Genomic DNA, 16,403 nt, shown 5'->3' with positions numbered 1-16,403 from the left:
AAGGCGGGGTACTGAGTCCGGAGGGGTACTGAGTCCACGGGGTGCTGCGGGTGGTCCGCACAAGGGCGTCTCCCCAGGAGCGCAGGGAGAAGGATGGCTAAGGCGGGGTGCTCAGTCCAGAGAGGTACTGAGTCCACGGGGTGCTGGGGGTAGTCTGCTGAAGGGCGTCCCGCCCAGGAGCGCAGGGAGAAGGATGGGCAAGGCGGGGTACTGAGTCCGGAGGGGGTACTGAGTCCACGGAGTGCTGGGGGTGGTCCGCCGAAGGGCGTCCCCCCCAGGAGCACAGGGAGAAGGATGGGCAAGGCAGGGTACTGAGTCCGGAGGGGTACTGAGTCCACGGGGTGCTGTGGGTGGTCCGCCGAAGGGCGTCCTCCCGGGGAGCACAAGGAGAAGGATGGGCAAGCGGGGTACTGAGTCCGGAGGGTGCTGGGGGTGGTCTGCTGAAGGGCGTCCCCCCGGGGAGCACAAGGAGAAGGATGGGCAAGCGGGGTACTGAGTCCACGGGGTGCTGGGGGTGGTCCGCCGAAGGGCGTCCCTCCGGGAGCACAAGGAGAAGAATGGGCAAGGCGGGGTACTGAGTCCGGAGGGGTACTGAGTCCACGGGGTGCTGCGGGTGGTCCGCGCAAGGGCGTCTCCCCAGGCGTGCAGCCAGGACAGGCGCGGTGCAGCACGGCCTACGGCCCACAGTCCGCAGCCGCTCCAACAAGAGGGCGCCGCCCTTCCGACCCGGCTCAGGACAGCGTCGGGCGGCGCCCTCGTGACGCCTCCTCGACCTTGGGGGTCACCCGGGCCGCGGCGCCCGTTCCCTCACATCCGCCCGGCGGCCCGCCCCACGCCCGCCACAGCCAATGGCGCGCCGCTGCGCGCCCCCCGCGTCGCGCGCGCGCGCCCGCACCCGCCAATCTCCGCCCGTCAGGCGGCGCTCGCCGCGCCATTGGCTGTCGCGCCCGTTCGTCAGGCCCCGTCCCGCCCACCTCCCTCCGTCAGCCCTGCTCCATCCGGCTTCACTCCCTGTCACCGCGGCGCCAGCGACAACGAGGACGCGGCGCCCTCGCCCTCTGCCGCAACCCCCGCCTCCTGCCCGAGGGCTCGGGCCTTCCCGCACCGGGCCAGGCCCGGCGGCAGCGCGCACTTACCTGTCCCCGGCTCAGCTCCACCCGAAAGAGGCGCCGACACCCCACTCCGGGGCACCAAACTCTTGACCCCGCCCCGGCGTGTGGCGTCAGCACGCAGCCCCGCCCCCGGAGGAGGCCCGCCCCGCCGCGTGGGCGTGGCCTGGCGTCATAGAGCCGCGCCGGCGTTGCGGCGGCGGGTGCCGGTGGGCTGCGGTGGGCGGGGGGCCGGCGCTCTGCACGTGGCGCGTGGTGTCGCCCGGCGGGGGAAGTGGCTGGTCGGACGGGAGGCCCCAGCAAACGGGAGCTGGACGCTGCCCTACGCGCCCGACTGCGCGGGGCCGCCGCTTCGCTGAGGAAGGAGGAGGGCTGTGCGAGGACACCTGGGCGGCCGTGGGGAGGACCCGTGGGGACAGTGGGCGCCGCTGGGTGGGCCTGCGGCTGTCCCGTCTCCGCGGCCCCTGTTGACCGGCCGCCGGGCGGGCAGCCGCGGAGCTGGAGCCGGAGCTGCTCTGTCTTCCTGATGCGCGACCGCTTATCTGTGATGCTCCTGGCGAGCGCTGGTTCCCTGAATTCACAGCAACGATAAAGGTTTCGTTCTGCAGTAGACGATTGCGCTGAAAGGCTGCGAGAGCTGGATGTTAGGGTGGGAAGGTGGCGTCCAGGTGACGGACCTCCCGGAAACGCTGGGCCATGCCGCCTTCTTTTCCGTGGATGTCCCCGACGTCTTGAAGACCAGGACTGTGTCCTGTGACACAGCGTGGGTACTGGGTGACCAGGGGCAGCCAGCTGACGATGGTAGTTCCGTAAAGGATACAAATATCTGAACCTGGGTTGGAATTCAGGGCGAGGACTCTGCTACCCACTCGTGGATGTGATACAGGCTAGAGCGGTGTTTAGAAGGGAAGGGCAAAGTAGGGCGTGGGGGGGTGGTTTTTTGTTTGTTTTGAACAGGAGTGTAAGTGCTCATAAGAGCAAAGTTGGACAGGTGTGTGGGATAAGGATCTGGAGGCTGGGAGAAGGTAGAGGAACCAGGGAGCAAACTTCAGTATGCTTTTATCCTCTCTCTCTCTTTCTTTTTTTTTAAGAATTTATTTATTGGTGGGGGGGTGCCAAGGGAGGGAGAATCCTAAGCCATCTCCAGGATGAGTGCAGGGCTAGATCCCAGGACCCTGAGATCACACCTGAGCCAAAATCAAGAGTCAGACTCTTAACTAACTGAGCCACCAGGCGCCCCATTATCCTCTCATTTTTTAAATAAACTGTGGTAAAATATACATAAGGGAAATATGCTGTCATTTTATTTATTTATTTTTGAAGATTTTATCTATTTGACAGAGAGAGCACAAGTAGGCAGAGCGGCAGGCAGAGGGAGAGGGAGAAGCAGGCTTCTCACTGCCCAGAGAGCCCGATTTGGGGCTTGATCCCAGGACCCTGGGATCATGACCTGAGCCGAAGACAGATGCTTAACGACTGAGCCACCCAGGCGCCCCTAAAATGCTGTCATTTTAAAGTGTACATTGAGTAACATTGATTACATTCACAATATTGTGCAACCATCACCCTTCTATTTCTGAAACTTCTTCACGGCTCCCAACAGAAACTCTGTACCCTTTCAATAATAACTTCCCATTCTTCGAGTTCCCTTCCCCTCTCCTCCCTTGGTAACCTCTACTACACCTTCTGTCGCTGTAAGTTGAGGACTCCAGGTACCTCATAGAAGTGAAGTCATACCGTATTTGTTCTTTTGGCCTTGCTTAGTTCACTGAGCATAATGTTTTCAAGGTTCATCCACGTTGGAGCAGGTGTCAGGATTCCCTTCCTTTTTATGAGCGGATTATAGTCCATCATGTGGCCATACTGCACCTTGTCTGTCCCTCCCTCTTTGGATTGTCTCCACATTTTGGCTCCCGTGACTAGCGCTGCAGTGACCAGTGGCTTACAAGCAACTGTGGAGCGCAGTATGTGTTTATAATCGTATTGTGAGTGTACCTAGGAGTGGAATCGGTGGGTCAGTGGTAACTACGCTAGGTTTTCCGCAGCAGCCGCATCATTTTACGTTCCCACCGGCAATACACGAAGCTTTCAACTTCTTTACATTCTGATGAATATTTATTTCCTTTTTAAAAATTTACTATATGTGTGAGGTATTCTCATCATTGTATTGATCTGCATTTCCCTAATGACCAGTGATGAACATCTTCCCATGTGCTCATTGGCTATTTGTATATCTTTGTTGGAGAAAAGTCTGTTGGAGACTTGCCCTGTTTTTTGTTTTAAAAGATTTTATTTATTTGACAGAGACACAGCGAGAGAGGGAGCACAAGCAGGGGGAGTGGGAGAGGGAGAAGCAGACTTCCCACGGAGCAGGGAGCCTGATGCGGGGCTCGATCCCAGGACCTGGAATCATGACCTGAGCTGAAGGCAGACGCTTAATGACTGAGCCACCCAGGCGCTCCAAGATTTTCCCTGATTTTGAATTGGGTTGTTGGTTCATTGTTTAGTTGGTGGATTCCTTTATGTATTCTAGGTTATAATCCCTCATCAGATCTATGATTTACACATATTTTCTCCCATTCCATAGGTTGTCTTCATTTTCTTAATAATGTTCTCTGATGAACAAAAACTTAATTTTGAAGAAGTCCATTCTGTCTGTTTGTTCTTACTTTCTCCTGTCACAGCTAAGAACCCGTTGCCAAACCCACGATCATGAAAGTTTACTCTCATGTTTCTTCTGAGCATGTTATAGTTTTAGCTTTTTACAAAACTGGATGAGTATCTTTTTTTTTTAATTGAAGTACACTTGAGTTACAGTGTAGCATTAATTTCAGGTGTACATCATAGTAATTTACTATTTTTATACACTAAGAAATTATCCCCACAGGGGCACCTGGGTGGCTCAGTTAAGCATCTGTCTTTGGCTCATGATTCCAGGGTCCTAACTATATTGGGTCTTCCAGTCCAAGGATATCTTGCCATTTAGTTGTGTCTTCTTTAATTTCCTTTAGCATTATTTTTACTTTTCAGTGTACTAGCCTTGTACCTTGGTTAAAGTTATTACTAGCGTGTTTGTTTTGAGAAGCATCTGTAAGTGGAATTGCTCTTTTTTTTTTAATGATTTTATTTATTTGACCGAGAGAGAGACAGTGGGAGAGGGCGGAGCAGGGAGTCCAATGTGGGACTCGATCCCAGGACCCTGGGATCATGACCTGAGCCAAAGGCAGATGCTTAACGACTGAGCCACCCAGGCGCCCCTGGATTGCTCTCAATTTCCTTTCCTGATTGTTCATTCCTGGTATATTGATTTTTGTGTACTGGTATTATGCCCTGCAACTTCACTGAATTCATTTTTTTTTAAGATTTTATTTATTTATTTGACAGAGAGAGGGAGAGCACAAGCAGGGGTCCCTGCTGAGTAAGGAGCCCGATGTGGGGCTTGATCCCAGGACCCTGAGATCATGACCTGAGCCAAAGGCAGACGCTTAACCAACTGAGCCACCCAGGTGCCCCCGCTGAATTCATTTATCAGGTCTGGTAACTTTCTCTTGGATTCTTAAGAATTTTTTCCATATATAGGATCATGTCACGTGTGAATATAGTTTTTCTTCCTTTCCAGTTTGGATGCCTTCAGTTTCTTGTCTAATTGATCTGGTCGGAACATCCGGGACAATCTTGAATGGCAGTGGTGGACATGGGCCTCCTTGTCTTGTTCCTGATAGTGTGAGTCCCTAAGGAATTTGGAAGCAAGGTTTCCAGGACCTTGAGGGGCTAGCTATTGTTGGGAAGAGGTCATTTATTACCATCTAATAAAACCCTAGTCATGAGACCCTTCAGATGTAGATCGGTGGGCCATATGCTTGGGAGATGATTGCCAACATGTATCTTGGGTTTAGAGATAAAGGAAGTTTCCAAAGGAATTTTTATATGTTAAAGTAGACTTACAGGATCCTGGGGGTTGGACCTAAGATTGCCTTTTGCCCTTAGCAAAGTGTCAACATCGGGGCAGTTGAGTCCCTAGAGAAAGGTCACTTTGCCTGTTTCAAGGACTTGTCAGTGGACTGTAGGTAATAAGGAAATTTAATAATTTTTCTTCTGCCTTTGTTTCCCACATCAATTCTAGCACACCGAGGCCCAGGGGCAGTCACACACCTTCTGTGGTATTGTGCACCTCTAGTCCTTTCTTCTCAGCTCAGTTTTTAAGTACATTTCCCCCACTTTTGTTTCTCATCTTGACTTCAGTGTTTGGAAGAAGCCAGTTGTTCCATATTCTGGATTTGCCTTCTTGTTTCCTCACCATGTCCTAGAACTTCCGAATTTCCTGTGAACTGCAAGATGGAACAAGAGACCTGATTTATTTATTTACTTATTTATTTATTTAGCTATTTTATTTATTTATTTGACAGAGAGCACAAGCAGGGGGAACAGCAGAAAGAGGGAGAGGGAGAAGCAGGCTTCCTGCTGAGTAAGGAGCCCAATGTGGGGCTTGATCCCAGGACCCCGGGATCATGACCTGAGCCGAAGGCAGACGCTTAACCAACTGAGCCACCCAGGTGCCCCCAAAAGACCTGATGTAGATTGAACATTACTTACATCAGTGATTTGATCCTTTGATCCATTGATGACCCTATTATTGTACAGTGATCATCTGCTGCCTGGACAGGATCAGAATTTTAAAATCTGAGTTAGATCAAGTCATTCCTCACTCAGAATCCCCTAAGGGGTTCTCACTCGTTTGCCAAGGTCCTTAAAGTGGCCTAACAGGCCCACCCAATTCTCCCATCCCCAGTTAGGACCTCATCTCCTCCTACTTCCCTCCCATGCTTGTGCCTCCTGCTACACTGGCCTCCTTGATGTTCAACTCACGCCAGCCTTGGGGCTCTTGCTCTTTCTTCAGGGAGGCACGTGACCTGCCCCCCCAGGACCTCTCTCACACAGCACCCTCTCGGTGAGCCTTCTTTGGCCAGTCCACCGTACCCCACCGCGCCTCTAATCAGACACTCCCTATATTGGTCTCCATAACAAATTACTACACATATGGTGGATTAAAGCAACAGAAATGTATTGTCTTACAATTCTAGAGAGCAGAAGTCCAAAATCAAGATGGCAGCTGAGTTGTGCTCCCTCCAGAGACTCTAGGAGAGGTTTTCTTGCTTGTCTCCCAGTTTCTGGTGGCTCCAGGCATTCCTTGGCTTGTGACTGCATCCCTTCCAATGTCTACCTCTGTGATCACATGGCTGAGTCCTTTTATCTGCGCCTCTCTCTCTTTACTAAGTGTACAGTTCAGTGACAGTTACCTTGTGGAACAGATTTCCAGAACTTGTTTCATCTTACAAGTCTGAAACTGTATCCATTAGTCAACTCCCCATCCTCCCCTCCCCCAGCACCATCTACTCTCTGTCTCTACTAGTTTGACTACTTCAGATTCCCTCTTACAAGTGGAATCGTGCAGTATTTGTCTTTTGTGACAGGCTTATTTCGCTTAGCATACCGTCCTCAGGGCTCATGCATGCTGTGGCACACTGCAGGATTTCCTTCCTTTTCAAGGCTGAATGATATTCCATGGTGTGTATGTACCACTTACGATCTCTTGTCTGTTCATCCATCGATGGACATTTGGGCTGCTTCTACTCTTGGCCACTGTGAATGGTGCTCCTGTGAGCGTGGGTATGCAAGTGTCTTTTCAAGGTCGTGTCTCCAGTACTTTTAGAGATACATTCGGCAGTAGGGTTGTTGGGTCGCATGGTAGTTCTAGTTTTAATTTCTTGAGGTACCTCCATGTTATTTTCCATAGTGGTTGCACCATTTATGATGCCACCCACAGTTCACAAGGTTCTGATTTCTCCACATCCTCACCAATCCTTACTTTCTATTTGGTTTTTATAGCAGCCATTCTGTGGGTGTGTGGGTGTCTCCATGTCTCTTATGAAGACACTGATCACTAGATTTAGGGCCCAGGATTATCACATCAGATCCTTAATGACATTTGGAAAGACTCCAAAGCAGGTCACATTCACAGGTTCCAGGGATTTCAATATTGATGATACCTCTTTGGCGGGGACACCATTCAACCCAATACATTCCCTAACCTCTTCCTTGCTTCATTTTTCTCCTTGACACCTGTCTGCCTCTGACATGCTATAGAGTATGTATTGAAGGGTGATAATCAAAATAAATCCACGAGGACAAGGATTTTTGTTTTGTTCACCATTGTGTCCCCGGGGTTTAGAACACTGGCACAGTGGCTGCTCATAGATGCTGGTTGAATGAAGGGACAGCTGGCTTAGGTAAATGTTGGCAGTAATTGCCCACCACCTTTGAGGGGAAAAGTTTTGGGGCCTGGGGATTTAGATTACCTAACGTAGGTTTTCTACTGTGGGTAATGCAATCTCTTTAAGATTACCCATCAGGACAAATTTTAGGGTCTTGAAAAAAAAATTACAACATTAGAAATATAAATACCATTTGTCACTAAAGGGAATCAAGATTCCTTGGATAAACAGCAAATTTTTTAAAAATTTTATTAGAGAGAGCTCAGAGAGAGAGGGAGCACGAGCAGGGGGAAGGGCAGAGGGAGAAGCAGACTCCCCACTGAGCAAGGAGTCCGATGGGAGGCCCGATCCCAGGCCCCTGGGATCATGACCTGAGCCAAAGGCAGACGCCCAACCGACTGAGCCGCCTAGGCACCCCTAAACGGCAGATTTTGTGTGTAGGGCAGGCAAGTGTACAAAATGGAAAGCAAGGAAGCCACTAAAGACTGAGTTGTGTTAAAAGGGCAGAGAACTTGGGACATCTTCTGAGACAATCTGAACATTAAAAGGGGTAATGATTGTAATGTACGCAGTCACAATTAGTTTTACTGCAAATCCTCCCTGGTTGAGGATCTAACGGTTTACAGGATACAGCAGTGACAAATACACATGTGAAATGACATGTTAAGATACAACCCACCCAGTCCAGAACGTGGAGGATTCTACTGGTCCAGTGATCCAGGTGCTTCAGTAAGAAATGGCACATCATCATCAACAACAAAGAGATTTAGGAGCTGTGTCCCTGAATGCAGTGACATTACCTTGTTTGGACCCTGATTAAGCAATCTAAAGTGTTTTTTTGAGGCAATTGGGGGGGGGGGGGACTGAACATATACTAAGTATTAGATGACATTAAAAGTTGTTTAATTTTTTTGGATGTGATAATGGTATTTTTAAAAGTCCTTGTCTGTTAGAGATATACACTCAAGTATTTATAGGTGAAATGATGTATGTCCGAAAAAATACACTGATATACTTCAGGGAAAACACGCCAAAAGAAATGAAATGAGACAGGCAAAAAACTGATTTTTGTTGAAGGCAGGTGATGAGTATATCAAAGTTCATTGTAACTATTCCCTCTTTATGTGTGTTTGGAAATTCTCTTTATAAAAAATTTAAAACAAAGTTTTCAACCATGCTCAGCTGTGACTCTATGCCCAATAACAATGTTCTGGCTTGGTGTTCATCTTCCCCTGTCCCAGAGAAGGGGGTGCTGTAACTAGGAGAGGCCAACATGCCCGGTCACCCTACTCATTCTTCTCCTCATACTCTCCCTCCACTTTCTTAGCCCAGATTTTCAGTCTCATTTTGCACCACATGTTCGACGCAATTCGGGGGGGGGGGGGGGGGGCTGGAACAGCACACAGGTGGTCAATTAACCCAAGCCTGTCCTCCAGATTGGAACTGAGGTCAGACTGCAGAAGGTGGCCAGATTGCTTATTGTCATTCCATTAGACATAAGTGAGTGAAATGCCCATATTTAAAAATCAGGGAGTTTCAGGCCAAACCCCAATTTCCAGTTTCTGAAGAAGAGAGCTTTAAACAGAGGCACCGGGTCCTCACACAGAACTGCTGCTGAGAAAGCTTGCCTTTCAAACGACTTTCTTTGATCCCCAGGATTTTTGTGTTGGCTCAGAACCAGCACTTACAGGATAAACAGCAGGATACACACCAAGCAGGCCCAGAGCACCCAGAGCGCTGCTACAGGGTTTCTCTGCAAGGACAGCTCTCAGCAGAGGCGCGCTGAGCCCCCCGTGCACCTCTCAGGGACCCCCAGGGCACAAAGAGCAGTCCAGTCTGACAGGCTGGCAGAAAACCGCGGGGCCTTCGGGGACAGAAGGAGGCTGACGCGTCGCCACGCCTCATCCTGCAGTCTAGTAAACTTGAGGAAGAAACCCTTTCTCAGTAGCCCTCGTGCCACGCCCTCCGCATCTCCTTTATGATCAGCAGGGTCGCTAACGCTGGCGCCCCCCGCCCCCAGTGAGTGCCTCCCACGCAAGGGTCAGGAAACCCCAGCACAACCGCAGGGTCACAAGTCACGCCTGGCGGTCACCACTCCCGAGTCCACGCCACCAGCTCGGGCCGCCCCCGCCCCGCTTTCCGCGCGGGACCCCTGCTTTCGAGGCTCCTTCCCCAGTGCTGGACCCCGCGCCCCACGCCGCGTCCCCCGCCTGGGACCCCCTGCCCCCACGCTCCTTCCCCCTCGCGGGACCTCACGTCCCCACGCCCCTTCCCCTACGCGGGACCCCACGTCCCTTCCCCTAACACGGGACCCCTCCTCTCCGCCCTGTCCCCCGCGCTGGACCCCACGCCCCCATGTTCCTTCCCCCGTGGGAGACGCCTCGTCCCCGCGCCCCTTCCCCCGCCTAGTACACCCCCGCCCCCACGCTCCTTCCCCCGCGCGGGACCCCACTCCCAGTCCCCCGCCTGGGACCCCTCGTCCTCACGCTCCTTCCCCAGTGCTGGATTCCTCGTCCCCACGCTCCTTCCCCCGCCTGGGACCCTTCGTCCCCACGCCCCGTCTCCAGTGCCAAACCCCCGCCAAGTCCCGCCCGCGGAGAAGCGGGTCGCGAACGAATCGACACATGCGCACTGCGAGCCCGGCCGCGCAGCCTCTCCTGGCCGCGGGGCGCAGGCTTGCGCATGCGCGCAGGGCGGAGGACGCGCGTAGGTAGGTGTCGGGGTAAGTATCGTCCCCCGGATGGCTGGAAGGAGATCCGGACGTCCCCCGCATGCGCACTCTCCTCTCGACCAGGCTGCTTGGCCCGGAAGACCGGCGGATTGAGAAGGACGCAGGGCGGAAGTCACAGCGCATGCGCGCTCTTCGCTCGGCTCTGCTGCGTCGCCTGGACTGGGGCGCATGCGCGCGCATGCGCGACGGGCCGAGGGCGCGCGTTGCCAGGTGTCGGGGCGGGTGGCGGCGGGCGATGGGACGACCGGCGCTGCTGCTGCTTGCGCTGTGCGCAGCCGGCGCCCGGGGACTCTACTTCCACATCGGCGAGACCGAGAAGCGGTGCTTCATCGAGGAGATCCCCGACGAGACCATGGTCATCGGTCAGGCGGGGCGAGGGAGGACGGGGCCCTGTGTGTCCCCCAGACGCGGCCACGGCGCCCCGCGGAGTGTGGGAGCCGGCCGGAGCAGGCGGGTCGTGACGGCACTGTCTGCTCCGCAGGGAACTACCGCACCCAGATGTGGGACAAGCACAAGGAGGTCTTCCTGCCTTCGACCCCCGGCCTGGGCATGCACGTGGAGGTGAAGGACCCGGAAGGCAAGGTAGGGCCCCGCTGGTCGTGCTCGGGCTATGGCACGGGCGGTCTGCAGCCTCCACAAGGCCACGCTTCCCCGGAGCTCTCTGGGCCGTGCAGGGCTCGGAGGACAGGGCTGCGTGCAGGCGGGGGTTGTCACGGTGTGTCCCGTTGCAGGTGGTGCTGTCCCGGCAGTACGGCTCCGACGGCCGCTTCACCTTCACCTCCCACACGCCCGGTGACCATCAGATCTGCCTGCACTCCAACTCCACCAGGATGGCTCTCTTTGCTGGCGGCAGACTGGTAAGAGGATTGCGTCCTCGGCCACAGCTCAGAATCTCCCCCCTGATTCCGCTGAGTTTTGAGTTAATGGCCACCGTCCTTTGGGACACTTTGGGACACAGCCACAATCAGAGAGACGGTGTTGCATTTCTGTCCCACAGCCAGGGACGGGACTAGGTTCCCCAGCCTGGAACAGAGTCGGAGGGTTTCTGACCTTAGGGCTTTGGGGCACCACCCCTGTGTCTTTCTAGCGCGTGCACCTGGACATCCAGGTTGGGGAGCATGCCAACAACTACCCCGAGATTGCTGCCAAGGACAAACTGACCGAGCTCCAGCTCCGAGCCCGCCAGCTGCTTGATCAGGTGGAACAGATCCAGAAGGAACAGGATTACCAGAGGGTAAGCATGCGTCTGACTGTTCTCGGATGTGGCAGTTGACCTTTGTGCCTGCTACGCCCACTGGAAGTTTCTGTTTGGGGCCTTTCCCGATTGGGAGCTCAGCTGTTCAGAGAACGGGGTGGAGAGTGTCCGTCTACACGGCCGGAAGTGAAGTGAGCACAGCTCCCGACCCAGCAGAGATGCTTGTGGCAGCACACGCTCTCCTGGGGCACTCCCGGTGGAATCCGAGGCAGTGTCTCAGAAGGCATTTGGTCCTGAAGGTGGATTTCTCGCAGGAGGGGGGGGCCTCACAACAGCTGGGACCGTTTGTCCTGCACGTTTAATTCTGGCCTGTTGTCCCACGCAGTATCGCGAGGAGCGCTTCCGTCTTACCAGCGAGAGCACCAACCAGAGGGTCCTGTGGTGGTCAATTGCTCAGACGGTCATCCTCATCCTCACTGGTATCTGGCAGATGCGTCACCTCAAAAGCTTCTTTGAGGCCAAGAAGCTGGTGTAGTATCCGCTCCATATGATCCCTCCCCATCACCTCAATTATCTGGTACTTTCCCCACCCACTACCTTATCCATCTGGATTTTGAGGGAAAAAAATGAAAAAAGAATACAAGCCACATTGGTTCCATGGCAACAAAGCACTCACATCAGCCACTCGCTCACACTGGTTCTCAAGGACCCAGGACATTGGTCTGAGTTTTCAAAGGTCTGTTTTGGGGTTTGTGCAGAGTCGAAACTGACCCGGGACGAAGTCTTGCTTCTTTCACCTCCAGTGATTCCCCTCTATCCTGTCACAAAAAGAGCAAGTGAAAAAAACCTCTGCTATTCCTTTAACTTTTCTCGTTCTGTCTATTTAGGCAGTAGGCGGCTGAAATGCTCACCAGGGCCTGCCTCACCGTTCCCTCGTTAGTCCTGGGTTTGGTCAGTGGCTTTGTGAATGTAAATAAGGGGCAGAGGCTTCAGAGGATTGAAATGTTTTTCTATATATTAGAACTATTTTTTGATAAATTATATATATTTTACTTCCTAGTTGAAGTGTTCCTGCCTGTGTCTGAGTAGCTGAAAAGACCAGTGCGGCCTCGTCTGCAGTCTGTGTATCGTACATTTTCGCTAAGGGCCCCAGCAGCTCTCAGACACCAGGGGTGCTCTCCAGGCCTTCTGAGAGGGCCCAGCAGGGACTTCCCCAGGACACCTGGGATTTCCAGCCCCGCGGGCCCCAGGCTGAGGTAGTGGCAGAGCGAGCACAAGCAGGGCCCTCCTCCCCTCCCTCTTTTCTTCACTTTTATTTAAGCTGTGCTAAATGTTTTCTTCACAGGAACCACATTTGGTTCTTCATACAGATTTTTCCAGTGAAATAAAATGTGTTGTAGTAGCTGTGTTGAAAATGAACTAAGAGGTTGTGGGCGGAGGGGAGGCACAGAGGGCAGTGGAAGAAAGGCCCCTGGCCTTGCTGGCTGCCATGCTGACTGGCAGTGGGAGGGCGTCAGCAGGGGTCTCCTGCTGCCAGGGTTTGGCCTGATGGGCGTTCGTGGGTGCGGTGGCATGGCCACTCACAGAGGTCAGACACGTAGGCCCACCGGCCGGGAATCCCGTGAGGAGATGAAGTACCTGTTTCTCAGCCCCTAGAGTTACACTGAAGCATCTTAGTACATTGCCCTTCTGCCCTTGTGTATTAAACTTGCCTGCTTTTGCCTGGGGGGCTCAGTCGGTGAAGCGTCTGCCTTTGGCTCAGGTCATGATCCCAGGGTCCTGGGATGGAGCCCGCATCGGGCTCCCTGCTCAGCGGGAAGCCTGCTTATGCCCCCCTTCCCCAAGCTGGCTTGTGTGCTCTCTCTCTCAAAAGACTAGAAACAAAAAAAATTGCCTGCTCTTGGCTTTTTACTTCATGCTTTTATTTATTATACATATTTATTTAATATACACTACTTATTTGACTGACAGGGTGAAATCTTTTTCTTTACATCCTATACAGTTCATATATGTACCTATTTTTACTCATAAAAACCCATGAAAGTTTGTTTTCTAGGCTTTGACATTTAGTATTTTTAAAGTATTTTTTTAAATTAAGTGTTCCTCATATTTCTAATTCTGTGTGGTTGTATAACTGTACAACGAGGTGAAATAACCATAAGTGACTATTCTCTGAAGTTTGAGTATTTAGGATGGTTTTCAGTTTTCTTAGGTTAGAATGAACCCAGGGAAAATGAGGTGGTCCTGGAACTGGTTAGCCGTGTGGGCCTCTGGCTTGAGGTTCCTGGGGACTCTGGGACAGGTCTGGAAGGGAACCTGTCTCTGCTACTGTGTCTGTTCTTGGCTGTGGGAGGGCACGCAACCACCGCCGAGAGCCAGGGCAGCCTTCTTTGGTCTGTCCCGCTGTAGACAGAATTGAGTGCATCTTGATTCTGCCAGTAGGTGGGTAAGTTCTGGGTTTCTCCTCTTGTCAAGGTTTGATGGGAAGGGGCGTTTGTCCCACTGATGGGGCAGGTAGAATATCATTGGCCAGAGGATGGGCCAGCGGGTGGCGGCTGCAGGGAGGATTTCCGTGCTGCCGTGTGACAATCACAGATACGTCATGGTCTAGGGAAGTTGTTTTTAGAAAGTTTGGCTACATTCAGGGAATTTTGATATTCCTCCCAATACTACCCTGCTTCTATTCTGAAATTCTTGCTTTCTTAGACTGTATGACATCGTTACCACAAAAACCGGAGGGACGGCGGGGGGGGGGGGGGGGGGGGGGGGTCGTGGTGAGGCCTGGTTTGCAAGCAAAAGGGAATGAAGGTTGCTATCGATTGAGTTTAAAATGGAAAGATCATCTCGGATTATGTGGGTGAGAACAGGGTCATCTCAAGGTTCGTTAAAAGTGGAGGCAGAAGGTCGCCATGGTGAGACGTGAGGACTCCAGCCTCCGTCGCTGGCTCGGGGGAGGAAGGAAGTGGGCCATCGGGCAAAGGGCAAGGCAAGGAAGGAGTCACCCGTCTAGTCTCCAGAAGGGAGTGCAGCTTGCCCACGTTCTGGTTGCAGCCCAGCGAGACCCCGCGAGGCAACCGCCCAACCACGGCATGCGTGCGTGCTGTTTTATGCCCCTGGGCTGACGGGGACTGGCTGTGGCAGCGACAGGGAACCGGGAGTCCTCACTGTTCGCTAAGCTGTGCGGGTAACTGATGGGCACCCACAGGCCCGCCCGTGCCCCTGGACCCCGTGCCGGCTCCCCCAGGGCCGCCCCCGCCGGGCACCCAGCTTCGGAGGGCACGGCGGGTGCCGGCGCAGCTCCTAGGCCGAGGCTGCTCAAGGACGCGCGGACTGAAGGGAGAGCCGGAGCCGCCCCTGGGCACGAGCGGCGGCGGCGGCCAGCGAGGGACCTCCCGGAGACCCCGGGCCCCGCGCCCCGCGCAGCCGCGCAGCCGCGGAGCCCCGCCCGGACGCCGGAAGCCCAGGCCCCAGCACTTCCGGGAGGGGCGGCGCCCGCGAAGCTGATTGGTGGTGGCGTCCCACGCGCCGCCGCGCTTCCTGCCGTGCGTGCGCGCCGGCCCCCGAGAGCCGCGGCATGGCGGGCCCGGAGGCGCTGGGCTTCGAGCTCATGGGTCTGGACCCCCGGCTCCTGCAGGTACCGGGGGTGCTGCGCGGCCGGGGGTGGCGGCGGGGCGGGGCGGGGCGGCGCGCTGAGCCGCGCGTCGTGTCTCCTAGGCCGTCGCCGACCTGGGCTGGTCGCGACCCACGCTGATCCAGGAGAAGGCCATCCCGCTGGCGCTGGAGGGGAAGGACCTGCTGGCGCGGGCCCGCACGGGCTCGGGGAAGACGGCCGCCTATGCCCTTCCCGTGCTGCAGCTGCTGCTCCACAGGAAGGCGGTGGGTCGCGGCGGCGGGGTGGGGACGCCGGGGCTCCCGCCGGCCTCGCGCCCGAAGGCCGGCCCGGGATGCCGCTGTGCGCAGCGCGCCGGGCCGGGGCTCGGGTCGCCTGGCTCCGGCGCGGCGCTGCTGTCATCCTTCTTGGCGCCTTCTCGAGCGCGTCCCTTTTTCTTCCTCCTGCCGGAAAAAGCGGGCGGGTCTCCCGGTTTTGCTTGTAGAATTAACGTGAACGTCCAGCGCTCTAGGTGTTGGATTTTCAGTAATGTGCTAATCGCGGAGTCGTGTCTTTTGAGGGTCAGTGCCCGGGCAAAGAGCCCTCTGTCCTACCCTCTGTTCTGTTCTGGGGAGGGTGGCAGTCAGCGAGGGGTTGGTGGAAGGCCCCACCGTTCGGTCAGATTGTCGGGGGCCTTAGGTGGCCCTGAGGACGCGGGCTGGCTGGCTGAGGTCTGTCATTTGTGCTCTTGCAGACAGGCCCTGCAGTGGAGCAGGCTGTGAGAGGGCTCGTCCTGGTGCCCACCAAGGAGCTGGCTCGGCAGGCCCGGTCCATGATCCAGCAGCTGGCTGCCTACTGCGCTCGGGACATCCGGGTGGCTAACGTCTCCGCTACCGAAGACTCAGCCTCTGAGCGGTGGGTGAGAGCCGCGGGGCCGTAGAGGGGTGAACCTGCACGGGGATGCAGGATTGGATTTGCTGGGTTTGTGTGCAGCAAAAGGGGCCGCTCGGGGTGCGGTGTGAGTTGCTGCATACTCTCTGACACGGAGGTGTTGCCCACCTGCAGAGCTGTGCTGATGGAGAAGCCCGACATAGTCGTGGGGACCCCATCGCGCATCTTGAACCACTTGCAGCAGAACAGTTTGGTCCTGCGAGACTCCCTGGAGCTGCTGGTGCTGGATGAGGCTGACCTTCTTTTCTCCTTTGGTTTCGAGGAAGAACTCAAAACTCTGCTCTGGTAAGGAAGGGGAGTGTGCAGCTGGGACTAGACACTAGGGCCTGGAGCTGGAGGCTGACCGGCTCTGTTTTGTTCTAGTCACCTGCCCCGGATTTATCAGGCTTTTCTGATGTCGGCTACCTTTAACGAGGACGTCCAAGCACTCAAGGAGCTGGTACTCCATAATCCAGTAAGGGCGCTACGGAAGCATTGGGGCCCCTGACGTGTAGCCCCCCTGGTTCTTTTTTTTTTTTTTAAGATTTTATTTATTTATTTGAGAGAGAGAGAATGA

The 16,403-nt window shown here is 54.6% G+C and overlaps 3 protein-coding genes and 1 long non-coding RNA gene across 4 annotated transcripts in view; 2 read left to right on the top strand and 2 right to left on the bottom strand.

The window, feature by feature from the left end:
- The window catches only part of OGDH (oxoglutarate dehydrogenase), a 70,399-nt gene extending 69,172 nt beyond the window's left edge, over positions 1-1,227 (bottom strand). Inside the window, exon 1 of the mRNA XM_035026435.1 lies at positions 1,137-1,227. The gene's annotated coding sequence lies outside the window, so the exon portion shown is untranslated. The remainder of the gene's footprint in view (positions 1-1,136) is intronic.
- Positions 1,228-5,346: 4,119 nt separating this feature from the next.
- Positions 5,347-9,192, bottom strand: LOC118024501. Its single transcript, XR_004683124.1, has 3 exons — positions 9,070-9,192; positions 5,703-5,764; positions 5,347-5,437 (listed from the first exon to the last, which is right to left on the bottom strand). It is a non-coding gene; the product is annotated as an uncharacterized LOC118024501 (long non-coding RNA).
- A 1,103-nt stretch (positions 9,193-10,295) lies between these two features.
- TMED4 (transmembrane p24 trafficking protein 4) lies at positions 10,296-12,709 on the top strand. The gene is made up of 5 exons (XM_035026432.1): positions 10,296-10,474; positions 10,594-10,694; positions 10,844-10,969; positions 11,200-11,346; positions 11,693-12,709. The coding sequence occupies exons 1-5, from the start codon at positions 10,348-10,350 to the stop codon at positions 11,840-11,842; spliced, it is 651 nt and encodes a 216-aa protein (XP_034882323.1). The 5' UTR covers positions 10,296-10,347; the 3' UTR covers positions 11,843-12,709.
- A 2,125-nt stretch (positions 12,710-14,834) lies between these two features.
- DDX56 (DEAD-box helicase 56) overlaps positions 14,835-16,403 on the top strand; it is a 5,093-nt gene continuing 3,524 nt past the window's right edge. Inside the window, exons 1-5 of the mRNA XM_035026430.1 lie at positions 14,835-14,941; positions 15,022-15,183; positions 15,651-15,811; positions 15,962-16,132; positions 16,211-16,301. Of these exons, the coding sequence (XP_034882321.1) occupies positions 14,882-14,941; positions 15,022-15,183; positions 15,651-15,811; positions 15,962-16,132; positions 16,211-16,301 (645 nt within the window). The 5' untranslated portion in view covers positions 14,835-14,881. The remainder of the gene's footprint in view (positions 14,942-15,021; positions 15,184-15,650; positions 15,812-15,961; positions 16,133-16,210; positions 16,302-16,403) is intronic.

This window comes from Mirounga leonina, unplaced genomic scaffold (assembly GCF_011800145.1).
Source record: "Mirounga leonina isolate KUSES-001 unplaced genomic scaffold, KU_Mleo_1.0 Mir_199, whole genome shotgun sequence".
NCBI classification, from domain to species: Eukaryota; Metazoa; Chordata; class Mammalia; order Carnivora; family Phocidae; genus Mirounga; species Mirounga leonina.
This window is presented reverse-complemented; position numbering and strand designations above follow the sequence as displayed.

Excerpts from the sequence above, each read along its gene's own strand:
- TMED4 (XM_035026432.1), top strand. The coding sequence starts at position 10,348 with ATGGGACGACCGGCGCTGCTGCTGCTTGCGCTGTGCGCAGCCGGCGCC. Across the intron at positions 10,475-10,593 it reads CGACGAGACCATGGTCATCG|GGAACTACCGCACCCAGATG; the intron begins GTCAGGCGGGGC and ends TCTGCTCCGCAG. Across the intron at positions 11,347-11,692 it reads AGGAACAGGATTACCAGAGG|TATCGCGAGGAGCGCTTCCG; the intron begins GTAAGCATGCGT and ends TGTCCCACGCAG.